General features: G+C 37.7%; 1 protein-coding gene across 1 annotated transcript; it reads left to right on the forward strand.

Moving 5' to 3' along the window:
• The first annotated feature begins 8374 nt into the window (after positions 1 to 8374).
• LOC133095143 (olfactory receptor 6C75-like) lies at positions 8375 to 9335 on the forward strand. Its single transcript, XM_061196076.1, is given in 3 exon segments — positions 8375 to 8666; positions 8669 to 9057; positions 9060 to 9335. Coding segments are annotated over 3 exon segments (957 nt in total).
• Positions 9336 to 12121: the final 2786 nt, after the last annotated feature.

The raw sequence follows: 12121 nt of genomic DNA on the forward strand, positions 1-12121 counted from the left end.
TAAGAGATACTGTGGTAACAGTGGACAGGCCTGGAGACACATCAGATTTGAGGTGCAAGCAAGAGAGGAAACAAGATGATGGAGGTTTCCAGCCTAGGTGACTAGGAGGTTTGGGGGAGAAGATGATTAATTTGCTTTAGGAAGTGCTGATCTTGAGATGCTTGGAGTATCTGGGTGAAAAATATAATGGGAGATTGAATATCTGTGTCTGAAGTGTAGAAGATATTGAAGAAGGAACTCAATATTTGTGCCACTCTTTGCCAGATGCTTTATATACATTAGATGTATACTAGTCTGCTTGGGCTGCCATAACAAGATATCTGACTTAGTGGCTTAACCAGCAGATGTTTATTTTCTCACAGTTCTGGAGACCAGAAGCCCATGTTCAAGGTTCCAACAGAGATGGTTTCCAGTGAGGAATATCTTCCTACTTTCCAGACATCTGCCTTCTCACTGTGTCCTCACTTGGCCTTTCCTCACTCCATGCACTGGAGCAGAGAGAGAGATTTCATTCTCTAGTGTCTCTTAAAAGGATACCAGTCTAGTCCTATTAGATTAGGACCCCACCCTTATGACCTCATTTAACCTGAATTCCATCCTTAAAGGCCCTATCTACCAATACAGTCACACTGGGGGTTAGGGCTTTCCCATATGACTTTGGGGAGGAAACAATTCAGACCCCAATAGATATTTCCTATTATAAACAGAGAATTCCAGTAATTTACTCAAGGTTAAACAGGAACAAAAGATCCATGTCCTTTTGAATGTCTCTACTTAAAATCTTGTTACCACATCCTAGACCATGTGAGATGAATCCACTTTTATGGCTATCAGAAACAAAAGTAACAACCCCATCCTCTTTGACCTCAGAGAGAGAGGAGACTTGCAGAATAGGGACAATAAGAATGAGTGTTGACTCTACACACAGCCTTCAGCTCTCCTGACTCCCTGGCTGAGTCTACCTTGGTTGCATAGATTCCCATAAGTCTGGATTTATTTGTACCTTAAGAACCAAAGGATCATGAGAAGACAGGGAAACACACAGCAGACGAAGAAGCAAGGTAAAAACCCACCAGACCAAACAAATGAAGAGGAAATAGGCAGTCTACCAGAAAAAGAATTCAGAGTAATGATAGTAAAGATGATCCAAAATCTTGGAAATAGAATGGAGAAAATACAAGAAACATTTAACAGGGACCTAGAGAACTGAAGAGCAAACAAACAATGATGAAAAACATAATAAATGAAATTAAAAATTCTCTATAAGGAATCAATAGCAGAATAACTGAGACAGAAGAACGGATAAGTGACCTGGATAAAATAGTGGAAATAACTACTGCAGAGCAGAATAAAGAAAAAAGAATGAAAAGAATTGAGGACAGTCTCAGAGACCTCTGGAACAACATTAAACGCACCAACATTCAAATTATAGGGGTCCCAGAAGAAGAAGAGAAAAAGAAAGGGACTAGGACTTACCTGGTGACACAGTGGTTAAGAATCCGCCTGCCAACACAGGGAACACGGGTTCGAGCGCTGGTCCAGGAAGATCCCACATGCCGCGGAGCAACTAAGCCCATGCACCACAACTACTGAGCCTGTGCTCTAGAGCCCGCGAGCCACAACTACTGAGCCTGAGTGCCACAACTACTGAAGCCCATGTGCCTAGAGCCCGTGCTCCACAACAAGAGAAGCCACTGCAATGAGAAGCCCGTGTGCAATGAAGAGTAGCCCCCACTCGCCGCAACTAGAGAAAGACCCACTCGCAGCAACTAAAAGCCAATGCAGCCAAAAATAAATAAATAAAATAAATTTTTAAAATTAAAAAATAATAGAAAGGGACTGAGAAAATATTTGAAGAGATTATAGTTGAAAAATTCCCTAATATGGGAAAGGAAATAGCTAATCAAGTCCAGGAAGCGCAGGGAGTCCCATACAGGATAAATCCAAGGAAAAACATGCCAAGACACGTATTAATCAAACTATAAAAAAATTAAATACAAAGGAAAAATATTAAAAGCAGCAAGGGAAAAACAACAAATAATATACAAGGGAATCCCCATAAGGTAAACAGCTGATCTTTCAGCAGAAACTCTGAAAGCCAGAAGGGAGTGACAGGACACATTTAAAGTGATAAATGGGAAAAACCTACAAACAAGATTACTCTACCCAGCAAGGAACTCATTCAGATTCGACAGAGAAATTAAAACCTTTACAGACAAGCAAAAGCTAAGAGAATTCAGCACCACCAAACGAGCTTTACAACAAATGCTAAAGGAACTTCTCTAGGCAGGAAAAACAAGAGAAGGAAAAGACCCACAATAACAAACACAAAACAATTAAGAAAATGGTAATAGAAACATACATATCGATAACTACCTTAAATGTAAATGGATTAAATGCTCCAACCAAAAGACATAGACTGGCTGAATGGATACAAAAACAAGACCCATATATATGCTGTCTACAAGTGAACCAGTTCAGACCTAGGGACACATACAGACTGAAAGTGAGGGGATGGAAAAAGATATTCCATGCAAATGGAAATCAAAAGAAAGCTGGAGTAGCAATTCTCATATAAGACAAAATAGACTTTAAAATAAAGACTATTACAAGAGACAAAGAAGGACACTGCATAATGATCAAGGGATCAATCCAAGAAGAAGATATAACAATTGTAAATATTTATGCACCCCACATAGGAGCACCCCAATACATAAGGCAAATGCTAACAGCCATAAAAGGGGAAATCGACAGTAACACAATCATAGTAGTGGACATTAACACCCCACTTTCACCAATGGACAGATCATCCAAAATGAAAATAAATAAGGAAACACCAGCTTTACATGATACATTAAACAAGATGGACTTAATTGATATTTATAGGACATTCCATCCAAAAACAACAGAATACACTTTCTTCTCAAGTGCTCACAGAATGTTCTCCAGGATAGATCATATCTTGGGTCACAATTCAAGCCTTGGTAAATTTAAGAAAATTGAAATCATATCAGGTATCTTTTCCGACCACAACACTATGAGACTAGATATCAGTTACAGGAAAAAATCTGTAAGAAATACAAACACATGGAGGCTAAACAATACACTACTACTTACTACACTACTACACTACTTAATAACCAAGAGATCACTGAAGAAATCAAAGAGGAAATCAAAAATACCTAGAAACAAATGACAAAACATGATGACCCAAAACCTATGGGTTGCAGCAAAAGCAGTTCTAAGAGGGAAGTTTATAGCAACACAATCCCACCTCAAGAAACAAAAAACATCTCAAATAAACAACCTAATCTCACACCTAAAGCAATCAGAGAAAGAAAAACAAAAAAACCCCAAAGTTAGCAGAAGGAAAGAAATCATAAAGATCAGATCAGAAATAAATGAAAAAGAAATGAAGGAAACAATAGCAAAGATCAATAAAACTAAAAGGTGGTTCTTTGAGAAGATAAACAAAATTGATAAACCATTAGCCAGACTCATCAAGGAACAAAGGGAGATGACTCAATAGAATTAGAAATGAAAAAGGAGAAGTAACAACTGACACTGCAGAAATACAAAGGATCATGAGAGATTACTACAAGCAACTATATGCCAATAAAATGGACAACCTGGAGGAAATGGACAAATTCTTAAAAAAGCACAACCTTCCGAGACTGAACCAGGAAGAAATAGAAAATATAAACAGACCAATCACGAGCACTGAAATTGAGACTGTGATGAAAAATCTTCCAACAAACAAAAGCCCAGGACCAGATGGCTTCACAGGCGAATTCTATCAAACATTTAGAGACGAGCTAACACCTATCCTTCTTAAACTCTTCCAAAATAGAGCAGAGGGAGGAACACTCCCAAACTCATTCTACGAAGCCACCATCACCCTGATACCAAAACCAGCCAAAGATGTCACAAGAAAGAAAATTACAAGCCAATATCACTGAGGAACATAGATGCAAAAATCCTCAACAAAATACTAGCAAACAGAATCCAACAGCACATTAAAAGGATCATACACCATGATCAAGTGGGGTTTATCCCAGGAATGCAAGGATTCTTCAGTATACCCAAATCAATCAATGTGATACACCATATTCACAAATTGAAGGAGAAAAACCATATGATCATCTCAATAGATGCAGAAAAAGCTTTTGACAAAATTCAACACCCATTTATGATAAAAAAAACTCTCCAGAAAGTAGGCGTAGAGGGAACTTACCTCAACATAATAAAGGCCATATATGACAAACCCACAGCCAACAGCATTCTCAATGGTGAAAAACTGAAACCATTTCCTCTAAGATCAGGAACAAGATAAGGTAGCCCACTCTCACCACTATTATTCAACATAGTTTTGGAAGTTTTAGCCACAGCAATCAGAGAAGAAAAAGAAATAAGAGGAATCCAAATCAGAAAAGAAGAAGTAAAGCTGTCACTGTTTGCAGATGACATGATACTATACATAGAGAATCCTAAAGATGCTACCAGAAAACTACTAGAGCTAATCAATGAATCTGGTAAAGTAGCAGGATACAAAATTAATGCACAGAAATCTCTTGCATTCCTATACAATAATGATGAAAAATCTGAAAGTGAAATTAAGAAAACACTCCCATTTACCATTGCAACAAAAAGAATAAAATACCTAGGAATAAACCTACCTAAGGAGACAAAAGACCTGTATGCAGAAAATTATAAGACACTGATGAAAGAAACTAAAGATGATACACATAGATGGAGAGATATACCACGTTCTTGGATTGGAAGAATCAACATTGTGAAAATGACTCTACTACCCAAAGCAATCTACAGATTCAATGCAATCCCTATCAAACTACCCCTGGCATTTTTCACAGAACTAGAACAAAAAATTTCACAATTTGTATGGAAACACAAAAGACCCCGAATAGCCAAAGCAATCTTGAGAACGAAAAATGGAGCTGGAGGAATCAGGCTCCCTGACTTCAGACTATACTACAAAGCTACAGTAATCAAGACAGTATGGTACTGGCACAAAAACAGAAATATAGATCAATGGAACAGGATAGAAAGCCCAGAGATAAGCCCACGCACATATGGTCACCTTATCTTTGATAAAGGAGGCAAGCATATACAGTGGAGAAAAGACAGCCTCTTCAATAAGTGGTGCTGGGAAAATTGGACAGGTACATGTAAAAGTATGAAATTAGAACACTCCCTAACACCATACACAAAAATAAACTCAAAATGGATTAAAGACCTAAGTGTAAGGCCAGACACTATCAAACTCTTAGAGGAAAACATAGGCAGAACACTGTATGACATAAGTCACAGCAAGATCCTTTTTGACCCAGGTCCTAGAGAAATGGAAATAAAAACACAAATAAACAAATGGGACCTAATGAAACTTAAAAGCTTTTGCACAGCAAAGGAAACCATAAACAAGACCAAAAGACAACCCTCAGAATGGGAGAAAATATTTGCAAATGAAGCAACGGACAAAGGATTAATCTCCAAGATTTACAAGCAGCTCATGCAGCTCAATAACAAAAAAACAAACAACCCAATCCAAAAATGGGCAGAAGACCTAAATAGACATTTCTCCAAAGAAGAGATACAGATTGCCAACAGACACATGAAAGAATGCTCAACATCATTAATCATTAGAGAAATGCAAATCAAAACTACAATGAGGTATCACCTCACACCGGTCAGAATGGCCATCATCAAAAAATCTAGAAACAATAAATGCTGGAGAGGGTGTGGAGAAAAGGGAACACTCTTGCACTGTTGGTGGGAATGTAAATTGATACAGCCACTATGGAGAACAGTATGGAGGTTCCTTAAAAAACTAAAAATAGAACTACCATATGACCCAGCAATCCCACTACTGGGCATATACCCTGAGAAAACCATAATTCAGAAAGAGTCATGTACCAAAATATTCATTGCAGCTCTGTTTACAATAGCCAGGACATGGAAGCAACCTAGGTGTCCATCATCGGATGAATGGATAAAGAAGATGTGGCACATATATACAATGGAATATTACTCAGCCATAAAAAGAAATGAAATGGAGGTGTTTGTAATGAGGTGGATGGAGTTAGAGTCTGTCATACAGAGTGAAGTAAGTCAGAAAGAGAAAAACAAATACAGTATGCTAACACATATATATGGAATCTAAGGGGAAAAAAAAAAAAAAAAAAAAAGAGGTCATGAAGAACCTAGTGGCAAGATGGGAATAAAGACACAGACCTACTAGAGAATGGACTTGAGGATATGGGGAGGGGGAGGGGTGAGATGTGACAGGGTGAGAGAGTGTCATGGACATATATACACTACCAAATGTAAAATAGATAACTAGTGGGAAGCAGCCGCATAGCACAGGGAGATCAGCTCGGTGCTTTGAGACCACCTAGAGGGGTGGGATAGGGAGGGTGGGAGGGAGGGAGATGCAAGAGGGAAGAGATATGGCAACATATGTATATGTGTAACTGATTCACTTTGTTGTAAAGCAGAAGCTAGCACACCATTGTAAAGCAATTATACTTCAATAAAGATGTTTTAAAAAAAAAAAAAAAAAAAAAAAAGGAGGCAAGCATATACAGTGGAGAAAAGACAGCCTCTTCAATAAGTGGTGCTGGGAAAACCGGATAGCTACATGTAGAAGAATGAAATTAGAACACTCCCTAACACTATACACAAAAATAAACTCAAAATGGATTAAATACCTAAATGTAAGGCCAGACACTATCAAACTCTTAGAGGAAAACATAGGCAGAACACCCTATGACATAAATCACAGCAAGATCCTTTTTGACCCAGCTCCTAGAGAAATGGAAATAAAAGCAAAAATAAACAAATGGAACCTAATGAAACTTAAAAGCTTTTGCACAGCAAAGGAAACCATAAACAAGACCAAAAGACAACCCTCAGAATGGGAGAAAATATTTGCAAATGAAGCAACTGACAAAGCATTAATCTACAAAATTTACAAGCAGCTCATGCAGCTAAATAACAAAAAAACAAACAACCCAATCCAGAAATGGGCAGAAGACCTAAATAGACATTTCTCCAAAGAAGATATGCAGATTGCCAACAAACACATGAAAGAATGCTCAACATCATTAATCATTAGAGAAATGCAAATCAAAACTACAATGAGATATCATCTCACACCGGTCAGAATGGCCATCATCAAAAAATCTAGAAACAATAAATGCTGGAGAGGGTGTGGAGAAAAGGGAACCCTCTTGCACTGTTGGTGGGAATGTAAATTGATACAGCCACTATGGAGAACAGTATGGAGGTTCCTTAAAAAACTAAAAATAGAACTACCATACGACACAGCAATCCCACTACTGGGCATATACCCTGAGAAACCATAATTCAAAAAGAGTCATGTACCAAAATGTTCATTGCAGCTCTTTTTACAATAGCCAGGACATGGAAGCAACCTAAGTGTCCATCGACAGATGAATGGATAAAGAAGATGTGGCACATATATACAATGGAATATTACTCAGCCATAAAAAGAAACGAAATTGAGTTATTTGTAGTGAGGTGGATGGACCTAGAGTCTGTCATACAGAGTGAAGTAAGTCAGAAAGAGAAAAACAAATACCGTATGCTAACACATATATATGGAATCTAAGAAAAAAAAAATGGTCATGAAGAACCTAGGGGCAAGATGGGAATAAAGACACAGACCTACTAGAGAATGGACTTGAGGATATGGGGAGGGGGAAGGATAAGCTGTGACAAAGTGAGAGAGTGGCATGGACATATATACACTACCAAACGTAAAATAGATAGCTAGTGGGAAGCAGCCGCATAACACAGGGAGATCAGCTCGGTGCTTTGTGTCCACCTAGAGGGGTGGGATAGGGAGGGTGGGAGGGAGGGAGACGCAAGAGGGAAGAGATATGGGAACATATGTATATGTATAACTGATTCACTTTGTTATAAAGCAGAAACTAACACACCATTGTAAAGCAATTATACTCCAATAAAGATGTTAAAAAATAAAAAAATTTAAAAAAGAATCATTGATATCACATGACAAGTGAATTACATGCTCTATTTTATTTCATTCTCACCAGTACGTGAACAGGTAGATCCTATCTTCTTTTTACACAGAGTGAAAATAAAGTTCACAAAGGGTAACTAACTTTCCAAAGATAACCGATTTCTCAGGGATTAGAACTCAGTATTGAGCTAGTATTGAAGTCATGTCCTTCTGATTGAATAACCAGCTAACTGGACTACTTTGCTATCTATGTAGCCACCTTCTTGGATAGTTAAGTATCTTGATCTCGTGCTCCTCTAAAGCCTTTGTGCTCGCTGTGATGTCTTTATTGTAGGTTAAGACCCACAGATGATGCTGCTGTGGAAAGAGATGTTGATGGAAATGAGGGATGAGACAACTGTCCAAGAATTCACCTTGGAGAGGTGTCCTACTGACCAGTACCTGGGAAAGGTCCTCTTCCTGGTGCACGTGCTGGCATACCTGGCATCCATTGCAGGCAATGACCTCATAGTCACCATCACTTGTTTTGACTCCTGGCTCCAGACACCTATGTACTTTTTCCTCAGCATTTTCTCCTTCTTTCAGTGTTGTTTCACAAGTGCTGTTATTCGTAAATTGTTGGTCATCTTTCTTTTAGGCAAACAATTTCTTTTGCTGCCTGTCTCACACAAGCCTTTGTGTTAGTATTTCTGGGAGCAGCAGGTTTCGTCCTCATAGTAGTGATATCTCTGGACCGATACTTGGCCATTTGCAAGCCTCTGCATTACCCGATCTTCACAAACCTGAAGACTTGTTTCCTCCTGTTCACAGCCTGCTGTGCTTTGGGCTTCACTCTCATTTCTGGTTTGGTGGTAAATGTGTCCCACTTATCCTTCTGTGGCCCCCGTGTCATCCCTCACTTCTTCTGTGACCTCGGTCCCCTGGTCCATCTCTCCTGTTCTGACACCAGATCAGTTGAAATGTTGATCTTCGACCTTGCTTTGTTTGTCATTTTGACATCCCTTATTATAACCATCATTGCATACAGCAACATAAAGTAGTCACAATCATGGGACTCCCGTCAGCCAAGGAGCGACAGAAAGCTTTCTCCACCTGTTCCTCTCACCTCATTGTTCTCTCTCTGATGTACGTCAGCTGTGTCTTTATATATGTGAAACCAACGCAAGTGAACAGGCTGGATTCCAGTAAGGAGGCTGGCCCTGTGAACACAGTGGTGACCCTGATGCTGAACCCTGTCATTTACACTCTACGGAACAAGCAGGTCCACCAGGCTCTGAGAAAGATAATGTGCAGAATGAAAATATCAAGATAAAAAAATCAAATGGTCTTGGAGTGGATAGCTTCAGAAAACCATTTGTCTTCATTTCAGACAATGTAGTAGTCCACATAGTTGTAGTGGAAAGTCTGTGGCAGACCTCACTTGATCTCTGTTTGCTCATCCCCAGCAATGAAAGATCTCTGTTTTCTCAAGGCCACTTTTCACCTTGGTGAACATAAATATCTTCTCCCTAAATATTCCACATACTGATGACATTTCATTTTAATTGCGAAATCCCTTACTAAATTTTCATTCTTCCCTCTGATTTAAACCACGTCTTAAAATTTCTGAAATTTAGTAATTTATGCTCTTTATTTTACTGCCATTTGGCCATAAACATTATTCAACAGAATTAGCAACTATTTACCAAAAGGCATTTGTATAATTAAAATGATAGAAGATTGTGGTTATGAAGGAAATGATGGAAACAGTACCAGTGCTCAGGTCTATATGTCCTTCATGCCTACCTCAAAGAAATAATGGTTATAGAACCCTTCATATTGGGATATATATGGTTTGCATCTGATGTGCTCTTAATTGCTGTTTTTGGATAGCTTAGCTACACATGTATGAATCACTTCCATGCTGAAAGAAATAGAACTGTTTTAGCTTTCATACCATCCTCTAAGGAGAGGGAATAACCACACCATCCCACAGCTGACAAATGCTCCCATTTTCTAAATAATTTATTCCAGCTCCAAGCCCTCAGTTGCATAATGCATACTTATGATTCGTTCTTATCCTAAAACTGTTACTATAGAATGTGTGTGTTCACCAGTGAAAAGGAGCACTTATTCCACATTTGTATGATTTCTTCCAAAGACTCAAGACAATGGAATCTAAGTTATTTGCTTATCGATCTAATTTATATTACTAATGAAAATAATTTAAACATTTTTTATGGTAGACTTGTGTTGTCAACTACAAGGTTGTGTTCTGACTGCTAACCTATTTTAAAACCTACAAGGTTATCTTCCGACTGATAACCTATTTTAAAACCAACATTTCCGGTATTTCAATCCTCATCCATTGTGTGCTTTTAGCTCTTACTTCCAGGATAGAAATGTGTCTCTTTCATCTTCAGAGGAAATACCTCTAGAAGAGTAACACCATTTTTCTTTTCTTTTGTTTGCTTTTTAACCCAAACTCTGAGATTAGACAATCACAAGTAAATTTTATGAAGTATGTTCTACACCATGATTGAATCATACTTGGCCTTGAAGGTCACATTACAAAGTTCAGATTTCATCTTATTGACAATGAAGAAGTATTAAACATGCTCTAAAAAAAATCACAGCTGTGTTCTGATTAGTTACATAGTATAATTCATAGCTGTGGATGTTGTATGAAAAAGAAATGGGAAAAACCAAGATCAAAGTAGGAAAGTGGATACAGAGACTGTTGCAGAAATCGGGAGAACGAGAATGATGGCTTAGGGAAGTGGCAGTGAAAGTGGAATACAAAGGGACCAGTAGTAAACTCTGAAACATTTTGCATTGGAAGCCCTAAGTTCCAAGTTTGGTGCTGCCTTCAACTAACTGGTCAACTTCCCAAAATACTTGTCACCTTATGCCACCGCAATGAGAAGCCCGCGCACAGCAATGAAGAGTAGCCCTCGCTCACCGCAACTAGAGAAAGCCTGAGAGCAGCAGCAAAGACCCAACTCAGCCAAAACTAAATAAATAAATAAATAAATAAATTTATTAAAAATACACATCAACCCAAAAGTCTCCTACCACCTCATTGTGAAGATTCTATTTTATCTCCTTGTTGGCTTCGTAGCTATTATTCTTTGATTATCATTTCAGTGATTGCTTTAGGGTTTATACATACATCTTTAACTTATCATTGTCTACAGTCAAGTGATATTTTACCACTTCACATGTAATATAAGAAACTTGTAATAGTATACTTCCATTTCTACCCCTCGGCCTTTATGTTATTGCTAACATACATTTTCCTTGTACATATGTTATAAACCTCACAGTTCATTGTTACAATTTTTGTTGAAAGAGTCAATTATCTCTCAAAGAAATTTAAATAATTTTTAGAATATCTTATATACCTACCCATGTAGTTACTACTTCTGGTGATTTTCATGTCTTTTTCTAGATCCACATTTCCATCTGGTATAATTTCCTTCTCTTAGAAAGACTAACTTAACCAATTATTCTGCAGATTTGCTGGTGACCATCTTTTGTATGACTTCATTTTCAAAAGATAATTTCATAGGTATAGAATTCTAGGTTGGCATATTTTTATTCACAGTCCTTTAAAAGTATTGTGCCATTGTGATCTCATTTACTTATTTCCAAAGAGAAATCTATGTTATCTTCATCTTTGTTCCCTGTATACAACTGTTTTTTCTCATCTGGCTGTTTTTAAGATTTTCTCTTTTACAATGGTTTTGAGCAATTTGATTATTATGTGCCTCAGTGTAGTTTTTTTCATGTCTCTAGTGCTTGGGTTTTGCTGAGATTTTTGGGTCTGTTTTCATGGAATTTGGAAAATTTTGGCAATTATTTCTTTAAAACTTTTTTGTCATCCCTCTTTCACACATACACTTCTCCTTCAGAAATCTGACTATATGCATGCTGGATTGCTTGAAGTTATCCCATACTTCACTGGTGCTGTTTTCAATTTAAATGAATTACTTTTGTGTGTGTTTTATTTTTTAAATTTTCTATAATTATATCTTCAAATTTGCTAATCTGTTGTCCGCAATGTCCAATATGCTATTCATTCCATCCAATAAAGTTTTCATCTGAGACATGTTTTGA

Source organism: Eubalaena glacialis, chromosome 1 (genome assembly GCF_028564815.1).
Source record: "Eubalaena glacialis isolate mEubGla1 chromosome 1, mEubGla1.1.hap2.+ XY, whole genome shotgun sequence".
NCBI classification, from domain to species: Eukaryota; Metazoa; Chordata; class Mammalia; order Artiodactyla; family Balaenidae; genus Eubalaena; species Eubalaena glacialis.